General features: G+C 41.3%; 1 protein-coding gene across 2 annotated transcripts; it reads left to right on the plus strand.

Annotated features, from left to right (window-relative positions):
• Window positions 1–1,879: 1,879 nt before the first annotated feature.
• Window positions 1,880–24,388, plus strand: golim4a (golgi integral membrane protein 4a). Of its 2 annotated transcripts, XM_027026800.2 has the most exons (16): window positions 1,880–2,669; window positions 8,520–8,594; window positions 8,827–8,876; window positions 9,574–9,627; window positions 9,853–10,003; window positions 10,274–10,356; window positions 10,680–10,763; window positions 12,464–12,625; window positions 15,806–15,991; window positions 16,117–16,268; window positions 16,800–16,876; window positions 17,774–17,838; window positions 19,009–19,188; window positions 19,341–19,409; window positions 19,519–19,605; window positions 22,397–24,388. In XM_027026800.2, the coding sequence occupies exons 1-16, from the start codon at window positions 2,354–2,356 to the stop codon at window positions 22,526–22,528; spliced, it is 1,923 nt and encodes a 640-aa protein (XP_026882601.2). In that variant the 5' UTR covers window positions 1,880–2,353; the 3' UTR covers window positions 22,529–24,388. The 2 variants fall into 2 exon arrangements, with proteins under 2 accessions (XP_026882601.2, XP_026882602.2); XM_027026801.2 differs by lacking the exon at window positions 12,464–12,625 and having other exon boundaries at window positions 1,881–2,669.
• The last annotated feature ends 817 nt before the right edge of the window (window positions 24,389–25,205 follow it).

Consider the following 25,205-nt stretch of genomic DNA (forward strand, 5'->3'; position numbering starts at 1 on the left):
ATAATTTGAAAAGAAACTTTGCCATTTCATAGTCGACTCAATATTTTTATTTGTTTTCGTTGCTCTATCATACATTTGAAATCAGGTAATTACATGAGTATTGCATACCTTTAAAAAAAGATTATATATATATTTGTAATCAAAGCTAAAGTGAGCATACTAGAATTGTGAACAATTCATTATATTATATTCCTGGTAGGAACACAATCCTACTTTATTTAGATAGCTTAAAGACAATTTAATTATTTATTTGTGCAAGACTGCATTTCACAACTAAATTCCAATTATATGTTGCATAATGTATAACAGTATCTTATTTGACTGCAGTTTTTCATTCAGCACGTAGCCTTCCATAACGGGGGAGGGGTGATATGCGAACACACTTGCGAATTGCCGGCGCCTTGGATATTATGAAGGACAAAATTAACGGAGGAAGCCATAATGTGAAGGACAAACAGGGTAGGATAAATGAAAAATAAGTTTAATAACAGAAACAGACAGGTTAACATAAGAAAACAGGCTAGCAAGGTGAGTACGGGAACAGGAAAAAAGGGGCGTACACTTAGGGAAGACTAATCGAGAATAAATGATGGTAAATATAACTAGACCTAAAGGGGAATACCCAGAACTGGGTTACTTATTATTGACAAACACAGAGCGACAGTACAAAAGCAGAGAACTAAACAAGGAAAGCAACACAGACAGCGATAGTAACTAAACAGGGAGCGCGGGGAGAAAGTTCATAGGAAAAGAGATCAAACGGGACTATACTAAACACATACGAGCGAAGACAAACGGGAGCTTACCCCCCCCCCCCAAAAAAAAACCCAAAGTATGAGCGAGAACAACGACATCTAACCAGAAACAATGACTGACAAACAACATACCCAGGAATGGGGTTTACGTAGTAATGCAATTAGGGACAAACTCAGATCAGCTGGAGACAAAGGGGAGGAGACAGTGAACCATGGAGAGACGAAACGCTGGAAAACCCGGAAGTGACTATGTTGTCAGGGAAACGGGGAACACTCTGGCTGCGGACGTGACAGTTACAGAATAAGTCCTATAGAATATGCATAGTGTTAACCATGCATACTGTTCTGTGCAATAATAATAATAATAATAATAATAATAATAATAATAATAATAATAATAATAATAATAACAATAATAATAAAAATAATAAGTAACCCAGCACGCTTCTGCCTCTGTGTCTATTTGCTGTGTCTTTTATGTGATTTAACACATCATTTTAAAAAGTACAGAGGGAGTTTAGTTGTTGACATTACTGACATTGTTGACAATTGCACAAATGTTGGCTAAATCCCAGAGAACAATTTCATAATATGAATTTTGGGGGGTGTTCAGTTTACCTTTAATTGTTCATCTGAATTAATAATGATCATTTTACTCGCTTTTTACATGTATAAAAATACTACTATATTTGGAAAGGAATATACATTGCAAGGGATCTTGAAATCTAAGTAGGTTCATGTAGGCCTACATAGACATAAAATTCGTTGGATGTAATTCGTGATGTGTTAGCAGTTTGTCTGGGTACTACGTCAGTGGATGCAAATAACGCGGGTAATATAGAAAAACATCTGCGCAAAGATCACTTTGTTTTTTACAGATAGAACAATTTTACTGATGCAATTCAGTCACGTACAAACTAACACTAAAAGTGTGTTAGAGGATTACCTAAACTCAAATAGGTTTTAATAGTCAAATATTTTCTTAAAATTTACTAGCATCATCATCATCAACAACAATGCTATGTTTTGAAAGTTTTATTCGGGCTTTACGGTTTTAAAAAGGTTTTGACGAAACAGTTTTGACGAAACAGTTTTGCGATGGAGCAGTAATAACCACGCCTGCAGGCCCTAGGGAAGGGGAGGACTTGCTATACACCCTACTCCAACAAACATAATAAAAAACTTTTTTTTTCTGACGGAGCAAACCCCGACCAATCGTGCTGGACCTTTTTGTCAGGAGTACTTTTTTTTAAGCAAGGAAGGACTTCCTCCAGGTTCGCTGCTGGGCGGCTACCGCAGCTAGGTGACACGTAACTAAAATTAAAAGTGCTGTTTACGGTTTAAGGCCTCTTAATCTAAAATGAAATCGAGATTTATCGTTAAGCTTATTTGCAAGACGTAGTGCTATGCTGGTTATAGACTCTAACGAGAACCAAAAGCTGATATATTTTAAAACTGTTGCAGCCTTTAGATATTTCACAAGTTGAGAGAAGTCCATGTAAGTTGGGTTGTGTTGGAGTTTTTTTTCTGCATCCTAATAAAGGACGTGTCATGCACGCAGAGGATTTTGTCCAATTTGGTTCAAATCCCATAATTTAATGAGGGAGATCGGAGTGGAACGATTTATCCCAGTACTTAAAAGCCAAGTGGAAAGTTTGGTGGATCCAAAAGTTTGGGAATCTCGGCAGTTGACCGCGCAGTCAGCGGGGTTTGTAAGGCGATCCAACATGGGCAACGGGGTATGCTCTAGAAAACAGCGAAAGATTTTCCAGTCGCTTTTGTTCATCACAGTAGTTTTTGGACTAATATACGGCGGCATGGTGTCGTACGAAATGCATAAGCAGCTGAAGAGGACGGAGGCTATGGCATTAAAGTACCAACAGCATCAGGAGTCCCTGTCGGCTCAGCTTCAAGGTATTAATATTCGGAATTATCACGTTAACGAGAGCATTAAGAATGGAAAAACGTGAAACTATTGGAAGATGTGTTTTGATTAAGTTTTGGAGCATTATTTCGTCGTTTTGAAACATTGCTTGTAAAGTTCCGTGATCTTAATCCTGGCTTCTTGTTACAGTTTAGGTTCTTGCCCCCAGGAAAGGATTTCCTGTAGGATTTTTTTTCTACTGTACTTCGAGCAACAAAACCAAACGCATTTCCCCATTATTTGTTGTTAGTTAACCGTACACCATGTGTTGGCTCTTGGCCGCTAGTTTATTATGTATTTTACCGAGATTAGAGAAAATGTGCTTGTGTGTGGTGGGGGAGGTGGCGGTGGTGATTCTCACTAATAAACTAAAAATGTACTGCATGAATTTGTTGTTCCTATAATTCCTCCAGGTAGGGTAGTCCATTGTTGTTTAGCCATGTCCTTGGACCCCACCAGTGCTTCCTCATTTTTAGTTTTGACCTGGCTCCCTATACACCTTAAAGTTGAAGAATGCTTAATACCGGCTACAGGTGTACTAATGGATTAGTAGAAAAATGTGGACCATCTGGCAGGCCCAGAAGATTGGGCTGAGAAACTGATGTAGGCAACATAATAAGAGGAACTTGATGGACAGGATACCATGCCGTGTCTTTTAAACTGACACGCTCCCTCTGCGTCTGAATAGTAATGTGCATAGTCTAGTTCACTTCATCTTTGGCTTAGTGATTTTAGACTAACTGACAGTTACTTGTAATGTAGGGTTTCACAATAGGGTGAGGGGTGCCTTATTGCAATACTCTTGTTAAATATTGGGACTATAATATGTTTTGTGATGTATTAAAGACAGCAGTGAACCTTTGATGCACCCAACATAATTTTGACAAATATAATGCTGACAAATGTCATATTACATGTTTAGCCCTGTATTTGTAATCATTCAGGGCCCGATTGCAGTGCCAGTATGTAGAGAACAGTCCTTTACATACTCTTTTTCTCTTGCTCATGTGCACCTATACTTGCCCCCCAAAACTGTAACTATACTTCAGAAAAGTGCACTCTTGTTCACTCCTTTGCTCTTTAGAGTTCTCTATTCTGAGTGAAGGGGCTAGCCGCTGGGAACAGACACCTGAGAATGAGGCCTCTGTAAGAAGAGCTGTGGGCGAGCGATGGCTTGCACTGCTGCTACATGATGTTTTGTGCTTATCTGCTGTCCTCTTTCAAATATGTTACAGCTTTGCTCAGTATACTCACAGGCAAATGTTCTGTCACAAACATTTTGTTTTGTCTCACCTACTTTGTTTAGGGCATTATATCTTAATAGGCTTAGTTGGCAGAGTTTATCAACCTGTGGTGCCTGCTCTGGTGGTGCTAGAAATGTGACTCAGCTTTCAGGAGCAGCTGGCCTGGCTTACTTACTACTCCCATTGATGTGGTATCAAAGACTGTCCTGGCTTCACAGACCTCCAACCACAGCTGCTACAGATGCTGATGCTTTGCTCTTCTGCTGTTCTTGTGCTCCTTCTAGCAGCAGACTTTGTACTGGTTAAAAGCATGCACCTATGTGGGCATGTTCAGTGCAAAAGGGGCAGAGTTGTACACCGCAAAGCCTCGCAGTAGTTCTGGTACTTTGCAAGGCTGGAAGGAAGTGGAAAGGAAGCATTTCTTAGGCTCTGATGAATCATTTTGTGCCATCTATTCATTCCCAAGTCATTTGACCATTGGTAAAATTCTCCTTCAGAGTGATCTGGGCTGTGGAGTATCTGCACGCATGTCTCCCTGCACTGAATGACATGGGGATGTCATCTGTTATTGGCAACATGGCATTTAACTCTCGCGTTTTTAGGTTTTTGAAGAGTTGAGAAATGTAGGATATGCTTTGATTGTCTGCATGAATTGATGGTGTCTTTATTTACTTACCCCTCAGCTTTTAAATTCTGAAAATGTAAAGAAAGGTTGAAGTTTGAGTTGTAGCTTTAAGCTTTGGTTCATGGGTCACTCCTTATCTATTCCAATTCTTCCTTGTCAAATTATTCTTATTCCTGTGTTCATCAGCAAATGGAAACTTGCTTTCAACATCCATCAAATGCTCAGGCTGTTAGAGGCAGAGTGGCCCTCAATGCTGCATTTAACCAATACAACTGTTGTGGGCACACGGAGTTCTATTAAGTAGTTAGCGAGTGACTGTAGAGCACTGCTCTGTAGTGTTTCCCCTGAATTAACGCACCTGATTCATTCCGTTAACTAATGACCAAACCCTTAACTAGGTGTGTTAGAACAGAGTAAATGCTAAACTCTGCTGTGTCGTGGCCTTGTAGAGCCTGTGCCCGAAGAGTTGGTCCTGCAGGACTGGAGTTTGACTTCCTGTGCTAGAGTAAACTCAGGAGGAACCTGATAATCGGGTGCTAAATTGACTCAGGTGTGTCAGAAGGGGAAGCATGAAAAACGCAGTGTGTCCAGGACTGGATCTGTAAGTACCTGGATTACATGTCTTTTTCCATTTACTTTCGAATGACAACATATAAATTTAAACCAGTCGTATAGTGGTTTTTTTTAGGAGTGATGTTGGGGGTGATGGGGTGCCAGACGTAAAGCTGCGGAGTCTATATGGACTGCTCAAGTGTGCTTATATCATTCTCACTGGGATTGATTATTAATGCCTTATGATTCCTTCACCCCCCCCCCCCCCCCCGGGCAGGTCCGATCATTGAGCACTAGTTTACTGACACCATCTCTCCCTCTCTTGTTCTTTCATTCTCCCTACTTCTCTTTTAAGTACCATTTGTTTTCCTTCATGATTAACTGTTAAATCATGCACTGGGTGTATGTTACATGATGAACATTTTTAGTGTCCTGATATTAAAGCACTCATATTTTGTGTACACACGGTCATGTTCAGAGTTAGCAAGCAGTGTGGGTCATTGTGAGCTGTGTTCAGATAGTTGGGGTCAGCGCTTCTTTTGGTCCCATTTGCTAATCAGATGGACTGACTTATCCCAAGATGGTTTTCAAGCTTGACAGTCCAGCTTGATGGAAGTTTGTTTCTTCATTCTAGATAACCTTGGAACCTTTTATAGCCAGAGCGCACTGACCCAACATTCCCCAGTCAATACCAACAAGCCCAAATGCCCAAATGGTGGTGCTTTAGAGCAATGGTTCTCCCTCTTTGGACCCATCACACGGTACATGTTTGTGTTCTATCCCAGCTCCCACACCAGATCCAAGCTCTTAAGATTAGGGTAGAGCAAACATGTGGATTGTCTGGTTGAGAAATGCACCTCGGTAAGGCATCTGCTCTAGGGCATTGGTGATACTCAGAAGTGCAGTGCAGATTATCATTGCAACTCTAATCTAATGTATGTGATCCAGTTAATCCAGGCCTTCTGTAGTATCACATTGCCAGACTCTCTAGAGAGTGGTGCTTTTCACCACTTAATATGGCCAAGAACTGCCTCCTGTTGGAGGAAAAGGAAATTTGACAAGCAAAGCTACCAATCTCAAAGATGGTAACTCAAAAACAGGCGGAGATCCAATAAACCAGACAGCAATAAACAAAGGCTCAGAAACATACCAAAATGATGACGAGACTTTGCAAAGACTACATAGAAACACGGGGTTTGAATATAAAGACTAACGATGACTGACAAGATGCAGGTAAAGGGCAATAATGGGTAATGGAACTAACAAGGATGTGGAACAGAATGAAACCAAAACAAGGAAGTCAATAAACATAGTGGTGTTGCCGTGGGAACCGTGATGCCAGGAAGGGGAATATGTGACACCAATGGCTTCTAACCCTCCCACTAACAGGAAGGGATTTAACTTGGAATATTGTTAGAACTCCCAAATGTTGAAACACTTGCAAGTAACTTAAATTAACATTTTCCCTCCCATATTTACTTAAATATCGGATTTAAATTTTGAAGAGGCAGGCTGAAGCTGTTTTTTCATGGTTTTTCCTTGCCAAATGTGCTGACTTTTTCCCCCAGCTAAAGCCACAGATATTTTTCTTTTTAAGCTGCTTCCTGCTAGATGCACCTGCTTCCTTTAAATACACTCGAAGGCACATGTTTCACACTCGGTAAAGAATGTAAACATTCATAAATATCAATACAGCCATATCTGTATCTGTCAGAGTGTATTCATGATAGATTGCTGTATCCATATTTTGTACCCAGCCCTACTGTCAATGTTAGCTGTAGCTAATGCACTCTGCTTTAGGTGTCCGCTGTACAATACAGCTCATATGTGCTTCATTCATAGTATTTTCTGCAACCCCCAGCTCAACACACAAAGGCCCTAACTACTCTTTCTCTGTGACTGACCAAATGCCCTTGTCAACTTGGTGAAGCTCTGCATTGAAACATATGGGAAAAGAAGATAACTTGATGTGTTGTGCTACCATAGATGCCCTGCTGTGGATGAGAATCACCAAAAGATCTTGCCCTGTCAGCCAGGACCTTGGGCGGGTTTCCTCGGAGCTCCCCAGCACTGAGGTTTAACAATATAATACAAAATGCTGAAATGCAGAAAGAGAATTCTTTGGGCAGTTAGAATGACAGAAATCTTTATACATGCTCCCTTTTATACATGTTTGTATACCATACCAGTCAAAAGTATGGACATACTTGCTGTTTCCTCATTTTTACCATTTTCCACATTTTAGAATTTTAATGATGCAACAGGACAAAGCCTGAAATGCATGGAATTATGGGGTGATCAATACAGTTTAAAATATATCAAAACTATTGTATACTTTAGATCAACCAGCTTCATGAGGCACCCATCTGGAATGCTGTTTCAATGTATGCTCTTGTTTCTTGGCTGGTTGACTTGTTAGGGGAGCATCTCACCCCCAACACAATTCTGGGCTTCAGCTGTTTATCTTGAAAGCAAATATGAAAATAATATTATGAAATATGATAATATTATGAAAATATTATGTGTGAAAACCTTGATATTTCATGTAAGTATTAGTTGATATGTATTATATAATGCCTAACCTATAATGTATCATAGATGCTGCATCCTATGGCATGTGAATGTATTAAGATGTTTAGTAGTAGGGGCTGTTTGGAAACTTGTGCTCAAATGGAGTATATGTGTCGCCTAAGGGTGATGCATGCTGTTTTCTCTGCCCATATGGCAATCTGTCCAGGGTGTAGTAATATTTGAATATGTAATGAACTAGTGGGAAAGAGCAGGAAGAAGTGGGTGTCTGTTGGGAAAAGCTCAATTATATGAACCATGTTGGCGATCCCCTTTTGGAATGTCGTTTGTCTTAGTATAGTGCTCAGCATTGTGTGACCTGTCCTATTACAATAGGAAGTAATAATGATTGAGGGATTTGCAAGGATTCACATTGCATAGCTACTTCAGCACAAGGATTGAGAAAACCCTGCTCGTCATTGTTACCAGTAAACTATGTGGAGAGTATGTGTGAGGCTGTAGAGTTGGGGGGTGAGTGTAGTCTGCGGGGGTTGGGAAGGTCATGGTACATTTACTCCTCGTATTACAAAGGAAAAGGTAGGGTGCAGTGTACATTAGAGCCCGGCTAGATGACAGAGCCAGGCATGCTGTTAGACACACATTAAAGAGGGAATGAAGGTGACACTTGGTGGTAGAGAGTCCTCCCTCTTGTGTGTATGCGTTCATATGCGTGTCGCTTTTCAAATAGCACAGTGCGCTAGATGTAGAGGTGGTCTTAACCCAGGCTGGGAAGGGTATGCTAAAGTCATATCTTATTTACATTTGCCTTGTCATGCATTTGCTTGTGTGCACTTTGTGAGTTTCTGCTTTTCTGAATCACTATTCACTCCTTAACGTTGATCTCTTCTTAGTTGTATATGAGCATCGATCCCGGCTGGAGAAGTCTCTGCAGAAAGAGCGCCTGGAGCACAAGAAAGCCAAAGAAGGTAAGTCTGACTCCTTCAGACCTGTGACACTACTACTGTATTACTCTGCTACCTTTATTTTTAAGACCTGTGTTATGTTATGTTATTACACATTACTAATATAAGATTTCTCAGAGTACAATTAGTGCAAAATATATAATATTGAATTTCACAGCACTGCAATAACCTGGACAAAGTACAGTGTCCTGTGTCTGAGTCTGGAGGTGATTGGATTTTGTTTTCTGTCTTTCAGACTTCCTGCTGTTTAAACTAGAGTCTCAGCAGTCAGTCAATAAGGAGAAGGTGAGGGAGGCTGATGCGTGTTTGCGGTGAGCGTGTTTGCATGAGTTTTTGTACTCTACCATCTGCAGCCAGGCTGGTATTGTTGTGCGGGAGTGACTGCTCGCGCTCCGTCCTTATGCTGTAGAGCCACATACTCTGATTTTCTTTTTTGAAAACAGACCATACAGAAACGATGCTATAAAGTGGGCTTTGGGTTCCAGGATCTCGTGTTCAGTGGTCTTTAACCAAACATTTGTAACAATCAACAACAATTTAAGCCCATAGAGGGCTTCTTCTATGTCCCATGTAAGTGGGATGCTGGCACATGCCATCTTGGCTGTTTCTCCGCGTGGCAGTGTGTGCGTGTTTGCTTGACTGCTTGTGTGCTGGGCTGTGTTGGATTTGTGCCTGTCTGTGGTTGTGTTTGCATGTTTAATTGTCTGGCTTCATGGCTGCACTTTGGCTGTCTGCTTGACCGTGTTAGCTGCACGTTTGCGTGAATGTCTCCATGGTTGCGTCTGTCTGGCTTCATGGGCTCCTACAGGCTGGGACCTGCCTCGTCAGCACACGCTGTGGTTCACAACCTGTGACTGAATGCTGCTGCTCATGGCTTTCATTAGTTAGGATGATGGCCAAAGTGCACAGTGATCAGCGAAGACAGTGGCCTGTTTGATGGTTTGTTTGTTTGTTTGTTTGTTTGTTTGTTGTTTCTCAACAGCAAGATGGCCAAAACAAGTTCAACTCCCTGCACTCTCAGCATCAGATGCTTAAGGTCAGTATGGCATGGTGTTAAATGGATTGTTCCCTTTTGTCTAATATGAAGGCTGTGGACCATTTTTCTATGACTTTCATTTTTCTATGAAGGCTCTGATGTATTGCACCAGTTCACCTTTTTAATGACGTGTGATTTTAGTTGTGTGTATGAAAAGACCATTAGAAGCAAAATATATTTAAATATGGCCTTGGTCCTTTTTTCTGGTTGCCTGCATCCTCCCAGAACCAGCATGATGACCTAAAGAAGCAGTACTACGAGTTGCAGGAACAGCATCAGGCCCAGGACCAAGATCACAGCAAGGTCCTGAACGAACACGAGCAGAGGTTCGATCACCTGCAGCAGACCAAAGAGCTGGAGATCTCCAAACTGAAAGGTATCAGTTCAGCTCTCCCTTTCACTACTCTTTGGTACCTGTTCGCTGTTTTCTAGAGGCTGTGTGTAGACTAGCATTTGTACTGTTCTCCCCATTTACCCCAGCAGTGCTTATTATTATGCTTCCATCTAATGCCTATGAGGTATGCGTGCTACCACAGTTCATATTGTGTGTGTGTGTGTGTGTGTGTGTGTGTGTGTGTGTGTGTGTGTAATGGCATGTCTAGGTGATCTATTTTATAATGCTGAAATATTATTTTTCCTCATACAGAAAGTGTGCATTATCTGCGGGAGGAGAATAAGCAGTTGAGGAAATCTCATCAAGAGATCCATGTTCAGCTTCAAGATACTAGAGTAAGGCCCAGATGCAGTATGGGTAATATAGTTTAGCATCAAAATGAGTAGACTTAAATTAGAATAACTCACTACTCCATGTTTCACAGTCATCATACTACTCTACATCTACTGCAGTAGATTTAGGTCCTTTCCATAAGTACGCAAACTGTTTTGAAATACGTACTTATTCACTGTTTTCATTAAATAGCCACTAGGTGGCATGGTTTCCATGTGGCCAACAGTGCTAACTGCTGCAAATGCTCAAAATGAACTGGTTTTGTGAACGACGACTTGCGGGTTGCTTGCCTTTGAACTTTTGCCTGTGACCATCCTCCTTTCAGCTGCAGCACAAGGACTTAAAAGCAGCCCATGAACAGCTTGTGCTGACACTGGAGGACCACAAGAGTGCGCTAGCGGCAGCCCAGGTCAGGGCATATGTGCGCCAGGTTGTGCCGCATGTGCACGCATGGGCACGCATGTGTGCATGCATGCTTCTGCATTCTGATGGCTGAGCTCTGACCATGTCCTCTGAGACATGGAGCTACGTGCATCTGCATTTCGGCCTCAGACGCATGTTAGTCTGCCTGCTAACGAAATGACCTGCAGCTTCTAAAAGTCCCAGTCCTATTTGATTTTTTTCCCCGAATTGTCTCATTTGCACTCTCTTTTTTCTCTTTGTCTCTATCTCCGACTCTTGCTCCTTCTCTCATCTTCTCTCTTTCTCTCGCTGTCTTTCTCTCTTTCTGTCTTTGACTTACTCTTTGTCTATCCCCCTGTCTCACTCTGTTGGCCTCTGAATCTCGTGTGCTGCCAGTAGAGCTGAGAGAATTTTAGGCTCTATATGATCTAAAACAGTTAGAACCTGAGACTCTTATAGGCTGACGTGTGTGTGTGCGTGTGTATGTGCGTACATTTTAAATTATAGGACCATATAAAAGAGTGAGGGGAATGGGGAAGGGAATTAGGAACGTTACAGTTTTATCGTATAAACAGCTCTGAGAGTTGCTGTAAGCATTTAAATGAGATTTATTAGACAAGCTCATTTGAGCTTCGGTCACGGTATCTCAATGCATATTAAAACAGTTTACTTTAAATGCTAATAAATGAATAAATAAGTAAGATAACGTGACACACTGGCTTTTACAAACCTAGCCTTAGGGATACTAACCCAGTCCGTGGGACTTCTTTACTGAAAGATTTTTTTTTTTTTTTTTTTTCAAGCACTATGCCATATCTGAACATCCAGCCCTGTAACCTCTGCTTGAGTCCTTTCCTATCGGAATAAGCCACTGTTGCAATAAGGGCATGTAATGGGTGATAGTTTTCCCTTCGTTCTGCTATAACTGTCTGTATATAGCAGACACAGAACAGTGTTTGCAAATTCACTGTATTTCCTGTGCTACTGCCTTTGGGCCATCTTTCTGCCCACCTGCCTGGCGTGATGGACACTTGACAGTTTTGGGCTTTTCTTGTGCTGCTGCCTGGCTGCTTGGTTTTAAAGGCTGCGCTGTGTTCACCTAACCCTCCAGCTCTCCATTCTGCATGTTCAACTATCTTTTCAGTGTATGCCTTTGTTCTGTGCGTTGGTGTGCATTCATTGTGCAATGATTTAATGTCATTGGCGGGGCAGTGGTAGCTCAGTGGTAAAGGTACCCAACTTGTAATCAGAAGGTTGCCAGTTCTACCCCCACCACTGCAAAGTTGCCACTGTTGGGCCCCTGAGCAAATCCCTTAACCCTCAACTGCTCAAGCTGTACTCAGCCATGACTGCAAGTTGCTTTGGATAAAAGCATCAGCTAAATCCTGTCAATGTAAATTAGTCATTTATTATTAGGATTTTTGTCAGGACCTAATCATAATGGATTGCTGTACACTCTTAACAGCACACAATGCAGCAACGTTTGGCAAAAGAATCTTCAATGACACAGAAAAAAGGAACATAAATGAGTGATTGAGTCACTTTTCCTACAAAGATTACGGAGTCTGTGTACTGATACCAACTACACAGACTCTGCAATCAGCTCTTGCTCAGCAGCATGGTGATGCTACTGTTACTAACTTGTCCCTGGTTCTCAACGGCAGGCGAGGTGAGTGTGGGTGTCTAACGGGGGCCCTGCTGTTGTAGGTCCAGGTGGATGAGTTTAAGCATCTGAAGGAGACTCTGAATAAGATGCCCAGTCTGAGGCAGCCAGCGGAGAGGCAGCCACCCACAGTGGGTCTGCACACCCAGCCAGCCGGGCGTGACCGCATCGCCCTGCCCGCCCAGCACCAAGCCGCGGTGGCTCGGGTAACCCTAGCCCTTTTACCTCCATCACCAAGTCCACACTAGGGTTGCACCATTTGGACTGAAACACTGCTCTGCTACATATATTGCCATTGCAATACAAGTTGTAATTGATTGAAAACATATTGGTGAACTCTTGATGTGACTGGGTTTAAGGCTGATCTGCATTATTTGGATTAAAATTTTGTTTGCTGTATCAAGTGAATGTAGTCGTTCACGGAAACTCACAAAATGCTCATGGGAACATCTGAGTTTTGGTCAGGGATCTCATGCACAAACTATGGTTTGTTAAAGGGTTCGTTTTGGAGCCTCCTGGAAAGGCCATTATTTGGTAATCATAATCACTTCAGTGTATTGTGCAGTCCTAATTCAGAGCATGCTCCTCTAAACCACATCCTTCCCCAGCAAACCTCACTCTGGCCACCAAACTCTGTCTCTCAATGGGCCTCGTGCAAGAACTACTTGTATGAGAAAATTAGTTCTTCAGTTCTTCATGGAAGCGGTTTAACAGAACTTGCCATATTCACCAGTGTTCTTTTATGGTCCAGTGGTCCAGGCCTGGTGTACAGGCCATGTTCTGCTTTTCCCCAAAGATAACCATTTTTCATATATTTAAGTGTGTAGATGATAAATATTTCATTAGCTTAGAAATTTGCATTTGAACTTTAATATAATATTAAACTTGATGAATAACCATGTTGCAGATATTCTGTTCAGCAGTACCATTTGACTTTTTACTCTGCAGTAATGCCTCTTCTGATCTGCTAAGACCTGACAGGCTCTGTTGCTGCACGTGGCCACACTGCCTTCTAACTTCATATAAAGTGACAAATTAGCCTACATTTAAAATTCATGTATGTCCTCGAACAGTTTGATGATGATTCTGCCATCACAATCTGTCCACAATCTGTCAAGGTTCTGGTCTTCTATTGAGACACCTGACAGTGCAATGTTATCCATCATGCATTTTGATTTCCTCCATCTTCCCCTCAATCTGCTCCTGTTTTTGTCATGAGGTTTTTGTAAATTCATATATGGAGCAAATCATTTCCATCTCAGTCTTTAAGACCCAGGAAACCCAAATGTATGTTTTCTGTACGAGAGTGTCACTTTGTCGGGCTCAGGTGTATAAATGCAAAATATGTTAGTGTGTCCTAAAAAAAAAACAGGTTTTTTTGTTGTTGTTTGAGTGACACTATTGGCCAATTTCTGATATATAATGCTTCATCTTTATGTTTGGTGATGTAATGTTTACACTCAACAGTCCGAGGACTGATGCCTCTCCCATACCCTCTGTGTTTCCACCTTCTCGTCCCTCTTCAAGTCTAAGCAACCAACTACCAAGCCAAATGTACAGTAGAATTTGTTTCTTTGGAATGTTTTTTTTTCTAAGGGGGTGTGCATAGTTGTTCTCTCAAACATCTTTTGTAATGTTTGTAAACAAACATGGATCAGTGTACAATAGTTACTGTCTTGGAGTAACAGATGTTACTACACAGACCTAAATTCTAATGTATAGACCTCACACAAATGATGCCATTCCCATAACACCACGGTTGCATCTTGTTCTACAATGAGGGAATTCTATACATAGTTAAAGCAGTGTTGGATCAGGTTACATTGACCTTAATAACATGAAAACCTGAAGGTAGTCAGTGCTAGGATGAATTATTCTGCAGTGAAGTCTGTGCAGTTTTTCACTGCTAACCCTGCCGTTTCATCCTGATAAACGTTGGTGTCTTCGTTGGCAGGTTGGTGCATGTGTGATGGTATTACTCCAAATCTCCCTGTCTGTGCCTTAATCTGCAACTCCTAGTTGAGTAGCACAGTAGACCTCAGGTCTGTAACAGTGGGCTGGCAATCAAGCCTGCTTGTTGCAGTATCAGGACCATATAGGCCATTCTCAACTAGGACTGATGAGACTGTTTTATCATTTCAGTTCTGTTTTTTAATATAAAATGATTCATAATATTTTAGTGTTATACATGCATTTGTAATATGTATAATATGCTTCCTGAGTCTTTAAGTGACAGTGAGAACAACAAAGGTTTTAGCAACTCTTGGGTTCAGTAATGTCACTACTGGCGTTATGTTTTTTATCTACTGATTTCTGAGAGCCCAAAGGTTGCACTTTTTTTTTTTTTTTTTTTTTTTTTTTTTTGCTACTTTTTGCATTACTCATGCGTAGTTCTTATGAATGCATGCTCTTAGACATTTTATGCTCATGAAGTTTGTGGAATCCATTGTGGCAGAGTCAAACTGCCTTTATACCAAAAGGAGGAGAAAATTTAACATACAAATGTGAAAATGTTCTTGCATGGGGCCCAACATGCTATAAGAATGTGTGTGGTTGGTGTGGTTTTATGTTCTCTCCACATTTCACCTACATGCAAAAAGTCTGTAAAACAAAACAAAATTGAGTCGCATACAGAGTACAGTTATATAATATATTGAGTTATATTATTGCACACTACATCAAGTACGAGCTATATTTGTGTAAAAGGGGACAAATAAAAAAAAAAAAGATTACATCGGATTTAAACAATTACATATTGTATGACTAACGCATGGAAACATATTTTCAGTGTCTCCTTCTTTATTCTGCTTCCAGTGCTCTTCTTACCCCATTCTGGGTCTCCACGCTGGAAACCTCTTGTTGTCGGGTAGTGTGTGTGCGGGTGAGGTCATAGCCGCAGCCTGAGAGACCACAGTGGTCGAAACACACAGCTTCGAATAGCTTCAGCACAACTTCATCACCACAGTTGCATTGCAGACGCTGAGGGAACACGGCATGCTGCAGCGTGACATACTTTGTTTTGTTTTTTTAGGATCATACAGATATTGTAAATATGGTTGCCACTGGTTTGCAGGATATTTTTGCTGACATTTTTGACAACTTCTATTATATCTTGTTTTCCTCTGTTATTACAAATTTAGACATGGTCAATTCTCAAGCTGATCTCTACTCTCTTGTAGTAAAGCAGAACCAGCAATCTGAGTGAATAAGGGTCAGCATGTACCCTTCCCATGAGATGGTAACCTGCCGCTAGTCTTTTCTGACACAATCCGTGTAGTGTCGGCGAGAGCCTCAACACACTTGAAGGGGAACACTAAACCTCCAGAGCTTCTAGAAACCTGGAACATTCCCACGGTTCCAATGCACCTTCTTTCCCCCATCTGCAGCGACATGAGGAGAACCCTGAGGGGGCAGAGGTGGAGGTAGCAAAGGCAGATGAAACGAGGTCACGTGGGGCAGATGAAGAGGTGGATCCCGGTCAACACGAGCAAGCCAAGGAGCCAGACGAACGTCCGGAACGGAACCTGCCGGACGAGAATGCAGTGGAACACAGGCAGCACGTCGAAGAGAAGGTTAATTTGAAACCATTCGCATTATTCAAATCGGTTCTCGCGTCCACCCTCCTTTGCGTGCCTGTCCGACGTCGCTGACGCTGACCCGCTTGCATTAGCTTGCCGCCTCTGTGTGTCCACATTAGGCTCCACCTGGGGTGGCGCAGGAGAAGTTGTTGTACGCGCAGGTGCAGGAGCAGCAGCGGTTGGCTGAGGAGCAGAAGCAGAGGGAGAGGGACCAGCAACAGCACAGGGACACGGAGCTTCGCGAACAGCAACTCCGGGAAGACCTGCACAGGTTCAGTCCAGCAAGGGGGACACATGTGCATAAATACACATCTGCGTTGCATCTTGCCATGGGCTTATTACATGGGTTTTTCTAAGGACCTGCAGTAAGACATTAATATCTTCATTCATTATTCACTTTAGAATATGTTGGTTTATAGTAACAAACTAATAATGAACAGGCAAACATGGTTGGCAGGGGGGTGTTGGTTGTAGGCAGTAGAAGTGTATTGCAAAGATGGACAAGGATATTACAAGGTGAACAGCTAATTTTTCCAAACCAAAGTGCAGTCCACCTGTCTGCTAGTTAACTGTCGCCAGGAACATTCTTATTAAAAGTGTCAAAACAAGTTGCTATGCACAGACTCAAAGAAGTACAAGAGATAAACACACAGAAAGAAATAAAGCTTGTAGGTTTTAAAATATAAAAATATAGTCCACTTCTTCAATAACTTGGAACATATTTGGAGTTTGGAACATATTTTGTAGACTACTGTACTTGCATTTAAAATTTTAAATCTTTTATAATTTTATATAATTTCAGAAATAGAGAACACTATAACACCATGGATTCTGGCGTTGTCCATGGTGATGAGCACCCACAGGCTGAGGGTGAAGCAGGTCAGTGATTTGTCTAAGCTTTGGTTATGACACTGTGCACATACAGACAACAAGGGCATCTAACATGGATCTACTCAGACAACCTAATGAGCAAAGCAGTCTGTTTGATCTGTTTTGTGGGTTTGCATTAATGATTTCCCCATTAGGGTATACCTGAGAGTGCAAACGACATGGAAGTGTCGGTGCCAATGGATTAATTTAGAACCTGCAAGGTTGCTAAAGCCTGAAAGTATTTTTTAGTATGTATATTTCCTGACTACAACTAAAGGAGCAGTCCTAATGCCCTGCATGTTTCTTTGGAATGAGGGGGATACTATGAGAAAGGAGAATATGTAGGCATTAAGGGCAGGTTATTTTAAACCATGTCAGGAGGCCAGAATAATGGAGCTTTATGTGATTTATCTCGCACTACCAACAAAATTTTCTTTGGTTTTCTGTCGATCTATCTGTGTAGTTCCTTAATTTGCTTATTTTTCAGTATAACACTTTTAATTCTGAAGTCTTACATTTCAGGCAAGTTTTAGTTTGTATTTTAAGGAGACGTCATTGAGATCAGAATTCAGCTTTGCTAATCTAACATAACTTATTAGGGACCCTATTAGCCTGAGAGCATAAACTATTACCTGTGAAATACCTTTAGAACATACTGCCCAGGTACGTCAAGGTGATGATTATGATCACTGATTTTTATTTTTTTTTTAAGTTAGGCTACACTGAAATGTGGCTTTGAAAGTAGTGCGACAGTATGTTCTCCTTTGATCACAGTACCTGCAATGCAAAAACAAAATTAGACATGCTTTACTTTGCCTTTTTTGTACGTCCCAAACATGAGTCAGTGAACTCATCAACTAACTAGGAGATGATTGTGATTACTACATGTCCTTGTGTTTGCTGAAGAGGGTGATGATCTACAAGATGAAGAGCAGAGGTTTGATGGAGACCAGCAAGTGCCTCAGGATGAAGTAGGATCATTATTTCTTTCTCTCTTGTGTGTGTGCCGCCAACCTAAGCGCCCCCCCACCCCACCCCCACCACACACACACTTACAAATGCGAACATTCATCCTGGGCACTCAGTTCTTAACTAAAATATGTGACTATGCACTGATCTGTCCCACTAAACACACCTAGATACGGGGGTTAAACGAATACGCTGGAAGTCACTGTAGAGCTGGATTGCAGCTGACAGAAAAGATCCCCCCAATGGTGCCTCCTACAGCAATGTGGTCAAATCTCAGTCAAAAGTGCTTCCCGATGTCATATGGGATAGAGGGAATTGTTCACAATGTTCTCCAGTGGTGGCACCATCCTCTCCTGTCATGCATGCTACAGTGGAGCAGGTCTTCAGTAGTGCACTCTAGTCTGCAGGACTAATCACAGTTTGGATGCTGTTTCTGCTGAGCTCTATCTACCACCCCTTGTCCTGAAATTCCCCTGCACTGCACAGATCAGTGTTTTCCCTGTTCATGACACACCTGACTCAGTTCCTCAGTTAATTGATATGCCCTTGAAGAGCTTACAGTGGGAGTGTTGGAGAAGACTAACTACTAAATAATGCAATGCTGGTTGACACCAGGACCATGGTTTGGGCATACATGACCTTGATGTCAAGATGCTCTATGCTGTATTAAGAGTCTAGAGGGCATCAGTAAAAGGCCTAAATCCTGATCCAACAGCAGTGGAGCTGTCTCATACCTGGACTCACAATGCTAAGTCAGACATCTCAGCTCATCATCTTTCAAATTAATGAATTACCGTATTATTATTATTATTAGTATTATTATTGTTAGTTGACTCTGACACCTCTTCTCAGGTCATCATCCAATCTATTCTTGTCTATCAGTCTATTTCAATATCTATATCAATCTATTTATGTATTGAGCATGACGAGCTCAAAAATGTGCAGAAAACGAGAAAGAATAACCACTGTCTGAGTCTCAGATCAGAATTACCGTGTATTTCATCAGTCCATTAGTGGAATCCATTATCATCTAAGGCGGGGAAAAAAACTTTCAATATCCAGTGAATATTGTCTGAACATCTGATCGCGCTTTTCAGTCAAAGGCTACAAACAGCATATCGGAAAAGTACGATGTTGGTGGTGATGGAACATCTCTCTTTGACCTCACTTAGCACCACATGGAAGCAGAGGTTGATCCAGCAGATGACCCCAACAACCAGGGAGAGGATGAGTTTGAGGAGGCTGAGCAGCAGGTCCATGAGGCAGAGGCTGATGAAGAGCCCGTTCCTCCTGGCCACCCTGACAGACACAGTGAGCACCAGCATCAGCCTCCTGCTGATGAACAGCTGGTGGTGAGTCACAGTCCAGAGACAGAGAGAGAGATCAGAGCTGCGTCAGGCAGGGCTTCATCTGTAACTTGAATGCAGAGGATTGGAGTTGATGAGATTTACAGAAAATGTGTCGTAGAGTTAAAAAGACTGAAATGTGTTGTGCATTTGTGCAGATGGCAGGAAACACAGACCAGCAGGAAGATAACTTGGACGAGCAGTATCAGGAAGAGGGAGACGATGAGGTGAGACCCACACACACACTCAAAGAAGCATCCACGCATGCATGCATGCACACACACACAGGCTCACAAATGATATTTTTAAAAATTTGAGCCCTTCTTTGTCTGCCAGGCTCAGGATGAGTTGGCTGAGGAGCAGAAGCCAGAAGAGATTGGAGAGGAAGAGGCGGACCCTTACAATGAGGAGAATGGAGAGCAGGTACGTCTATGGTGAAGGTGTCTGGAGAATCTCCTTATCCAGATATCCCCACGTCTATAGAGAATCTGGTATCTCCTCTTCAAGAGATGCATGTGTCTCTTTAAAAACCTTTTACATACATCTGTGGAGATGCAGTATCTTTCCTGTAGGTGTGTATTATGTATCACTATGTTTCCTAAGTTTGGTTTTCTGAGGTTTGCAAACAAGTTTGAAAGGGAGATTCTGCAGTGGTGCCATTTAAATAAGGTTATGGAGAACTATGAGTTCAGTGATTGCAGAGATTAGGACTGTAGAAAGGCCTTTTCTAAAATTCTGGGCCATAGAAATAGCCAGGCTTTAGAAATGCCCAGACATTTGAAATCTCTAGGCTTTAGAAATGGCTGGGCTCCTGTGGCACCGGTGAGACAGATATTTCTCCTGATTAACCCTTTATTCTCAAAGCTTTTGACTAAAATATTCAGCAGCACAACCTTGAGCAGGGACCCTACAATTTTAACTGAGGCACATTTTTAAGAAGGGAAAGGACTGAAAAGAAAGTGAGTGAAAGTGAGACACAATGGATAGAGAGAGAAAGAGGGGATAGGATCAGGAGAGGGAGGATAAGAGGTCCAGCCAGATCAGCGGGTGAACAAGTGCTCAGGAAGAAGTCTACTATTAATCACTTTTTCTGATTGTGGCCCAGTGTTTTACCCCCTAGGATACTGAAATTAATCTGGAGACACACTTTGTGTCACTCTGCCTTTGAAGATTCAAATTTCTATCCCTCCACCTAATTTCCCAGTGCCGATCCCACGTCTCCCATTAATCTGTTCCTTTGCTCTCTTGCCTTTTCCAAAACGGCTGGCCTCTCATGCACCGTGTGCATGTGAGTGTGAGTATATGTACATGCTTCTATATCCATGTGGGCAATAGTGCGAACATCACCTTAGGCAAGCTGTTGTGTTAACTATACTCTGCTGGCTGTGACACAGGACTGAACAAGGGATTGGTTTTTCTGTATGACGGGCCGTTTAGGGTGAAATCAGTGAAACACTTAAGCAGACTACTTGCCCATACATATGAAACATTTTCATATCAATATCCTACTACTTACATTTCTGTATGATAACTTACACTTGTATATACATGCAATTGCACATTCATTCACTGGTGTGTAAACATAGAGTTTAACTAGATTTTGTGTATATGTGTGGCCACGTGTGTGTAAAACAATTTTCAGTGCACCCAAAAGTAATTTCATTATAAGAGGAAGGCAGATATTTAACATCTATACAGCATGCTCATCAATAATTGTCAGCTGATTATACAACTAAGGAAGAAATATTCTAGCAGTTTCACCAATATTTTGTATGACTCATACTAGCACTCTCAAACACCTATAATACACTTTGACAGGGGATCATATTAATCAGTGTTTGGATCAGGGGTTTATTTAGCACAGAATAGCTTCTCTTTTTGGAATTGATCTAGTAGCTATGTCCAATCAATAACCCGCAATCTTAATTTTCAAATTTTCATAACTTGGTACGTTTGCCCTGTTTTCCTTAGGACTCTTTCACAAACACGAACAAGGTCAGGGTGGTGCGACTACACTCTAGTGCTGTACATATTTCAAATACACGAACTAGCGCTGAAAAGTAGGATGTTTAATTACTCCCCTTCCCCCAACGTGTGTATACACCAACACTCCAAGTAGAATTACACCAATATTCCCCACATTTCACACATCAGGTCATCTAACACCAACACTTTGACATAGCGTTCATAACCGGGAAGGAATGAGCACGGTAAATCAAGATAGGAGACTTGGCGGTCTCTTTACCACTTCACTGCTCACCCCACCAGTCCCCTTTGGTAGACAGGGAAGCGAAGTTCGTAAATCCCTTGGCAATATTCTGTCTATAGTCAATAATAAGAGGAAAAATAAATATCCTGCTCCTTTAGGTGTATATCCACTACGTGAACGTGGAGGGAGAAGATGTGAACCAAGTAAAGTCCCATGACCTGATGTTTCCGTGTGTTCAAAAAAACCTCTTTTCTGGTTCCTGGGAAACCCTCTTTTATTGCTAGTCCATTTGCAATCGTCCTTCACTTTGGGCGTTCAGTCCCAACTAGTCTTCTCTGCGAGGGACGAGCCCTAACTCATGTACCACACCCCCCCATATGTGATCATTACAAACTCATCAGAAGTTCTTATACCATAAGGGTATATAGCTCGTTTACAATTAAACAAACCGCTCGACACCTTATTTTCATGAGTGTGCAGTATGCATGTTCAAATATCTGCCTTCCTGTTACAATGAAATGCCTTCCGGGCACAATGAATTTTTTTAAACGTGCTCACCTACATACGTACAAGCATAGTGCAAGTGCGTGTATGTGCACATGTAGGTACGCAAATGAAAGTAGTGTATATGTACAAGTTTAAGTTAACCTGTATGTAAGTAGTATGTGCGGATGTGCACGTGTTATGTATGTATGTATGTATGTATGTATGTATGTATTTGCGAGTGTTTCATGTGTATGCACAGTTAGTGTGTGGGTGCAGAGGTGTTTTATTGATTTCGCTGTAAACAGCCTCTCTTTTTTTGTGGTTACTGCTGCCTCACTCCACACCTGCACTTAACAGAGTTTTCTAATGTATGTCAGACTTTCCTTTTCACCCGTTTACACATAATGTGAAAGACATTTGATAGTCTGCTGAAACAGCTTGTGCTATGATATGACCAAATGTTTTTCCTTATTATTCCACATTAAAAGTGTGTGTGTGCATGTGCGCACGTGTGTGTAGGATGATGCCAGAGAAGAGCAGGAGGTGGAGCATAAGGACAGACAGCCTGACAAAGGCCCCAATGAGGAGGAGAACTATGAAGATGAAGAGGAGGAGCCAGAGGAAGACACCAATCACAGGGCAGAGATGTGAACAGGAATGTGAGAGTATGGCCAGTCACATCCTACTTCCTCTGTACAACTCTCCTCCTTTCTTTTAGTTGAATACAGCAGTGTGAAGCAGAGACTGCAGGTCTACAGGGAATGGAATATACTTCCCTCTGCTTGAGTTTTAAAAGGACACATGCAAACCTAAGGCTGCACAGACCATCTGTTTATAAACCAACCAGCAACCTGCTGCTCTCTCTGCAGTATACTGTATATCTTAACTGGGCCTTTTTTTGTTAGTGTTTAATTCTAAATAAAACACTGTTAGATTAGGTGGTTTAGGAATCAGATCTGTTTGGTCATAAACAGGAAAGATTTGACCAGAATGCATTCTGCTCAAAGAATCTGTGGTTGAAGTGCATTGATGATTTTTAAAATATTTAATTCTTTTCTTGTAAGCATCATTTTACTATTTTTTTGTTTCTTTTTGCTGGTTGCTGGTCATTTCTTGAAAATGGAGTCAGATGTTGGATTATCCTAAGGACTTTTTCTGTCAACAGTGCTGTTCTAGATTGTGTGCAAACTCACTACATGAATGTTATATTCGGCAAATGGATGCAGATGCTATTGACTTTTGCTTTCTACTGCTTCTCCATTTATAATTATTTATAATTATCTAATGTGAATGAGTCTGTTTAGTCCATTTTTTGAGATTTGCAATTTGGCAGTTGATTTGATCACGGTATCTAACTTTTTGGTCTTTTGCTGAAGTCTTGATAAAGTGCAAACAACACTGTACCGCACTTATAGTCGTGACTTGAGACTTGGACTCTGCTGTCTGTCAGTCTTTCTCATCTGAACTGGGAATGTTAACCTTCTCCTTCCCTGACATTCATGCCCAGATCCTTCCCCTGCTTGTTTTGCTGTGTCATATCAGCTATGGCACTCTCCCTCTCACTGACAGTCTGTTGGTCTCTCCCTCTCACTGACAGTCTGTTGGTCTCTCCCTCTCACTGACAGTCTGTTGGTCTCTCCCTCTCACTTGACGGTCTGTGGCTCACATCAGGCAATTGTTCGGTATTTTATTTTGCCTGTTTTCCTCATTCCCTTCTGTATCAAATGCAACTACAGAGATGCAAGCTACCAATTCCTCCTTATTCAGCCACAACAGCATTAGAGATTTTTTTTAAATTATTTTTACTTTTACATAATGAGATACATTAATGACTCATCATGCAGTATTACTGTTTACACCATGCAAAGACCTTTTAATGTTAAAATATCTAATATTAATAATATAAATATCAATGTTTCCCATTCAGGTTTCAAAGTCTTTATTGTTAGCACTGATCCAGGTATATACTTGGTGCAAAAAGCTTTAGTTTACAACAATTCCTTACTCTGATTTAGTTTAGCATGAGCCCACATACTGGCTATCTTTATGCATTAGACATGCTAGCATTTATGGGGTGAAAAGTTATTTTTTTAGCTTGTATATTGAGTAGCTTATATACTCAATAACCAGCCCAGTGTCCTTTTTCCGTTCTGGTCACCTGACAGTTCTGGATTTTTTGTGTAATTATTTGGTACTGTGTTCTGACAATGATTAACAGACAGAGGATGCCATCTTTGAGATCTGTGTATGTATGGAAATTCAATTTGCTGATAGGAGTTACTGTTTTGTGAAGAATTAAAGTATTTGAGAGGGAAAAACAGTGCATTTGTTCATTTTGAATGTAAGATTTATTTTGTAAAGTATTCTTTTTATTATGAAGAATTTTTTTTTTCTTTTTTTTTTTTTTTCTTCTTCTTCCAATAGATTTGTCTTTGATTATTTATCATCATAATATTGCAAGAACAATCTTTTGGGTAATTGTTCATCTGTTTAATACACTGTATTAAATAAGACATGCATATTTCTACTAATTTCTTTACAAAGACATTTGGAGATAATGGGAGTCACTGGGGTTAAAACTGAAGGCATTTAGCATAGCAATGCCTGAGAGCTGTTTTGGGGGTGTGGGTGTGCAATAAAAATGGTACAGAGATGGATAACTCTGGACCACTCCCTTAAAATATGTCTTGGGCAATGTGATGGTAAAGGCTAGAGATCTGAATACCTAATGCTGGCAGAAAGCTATTTTCAGGAAGACTGAGATCTGACTGATGAGGAGGCAGTTTATGTATAGGCAGAGGACAAAAAAGAGAAGGATAAATGGAATTTGTTAGATAGGCTGCTTCTCTGGGCACGGAGGGACTTCTGAGAGAGGAGAAAGTGTGAATTAAAAGATGAAGAGAACAAAGACAAATGGCTTTCACCACGAGAGCCTCCCGTCCTCTCCCCTACACTCCTGTCACCGCTCCAAGTCTTATTTGTGGTGCGCTGGGAAATGAGAAATGCCTCCAGCAGAACTTCAGCATAACTGCTTGCTGAAATGCTTGCTTACTATGCAGGGCCTTTATATTTACAAAGGAAATAACTGGGCAGCATAATTTATGGCTTGTTTTTAAACCAAACTAACAGTTGCATTAGAGTCTTCCAGCTTTAGACTTCTGGCGTTTTATTGGTTTTCTTTTGATGAAGGGGGTGTTGCAAAAAAAACTCAGCTTCATTTGCATTTAAAGTGATGTTTATTTTATGTATTGCTTTTAGGTTATTCAGAGACCATGTAGTTGTGCTTGCAAGGGTGTGTATCTGTGCACACAGTGGAAATCGATCCGTC

This window comes from Electrophorus electricus, chromosome 4 (genome assembly GCF_013358815.1).
Source record: "Electrophorus electricus isolate fEleEle1 chromosome 4, fEleEle1.pri, whole genome shotgun sequence".
NCBI lineage: Eukaryota > Metazoa > Chordata > Actinopteri > Gymnotiformes > Gymnotidae > Electrophorus > Electrophorus electricus.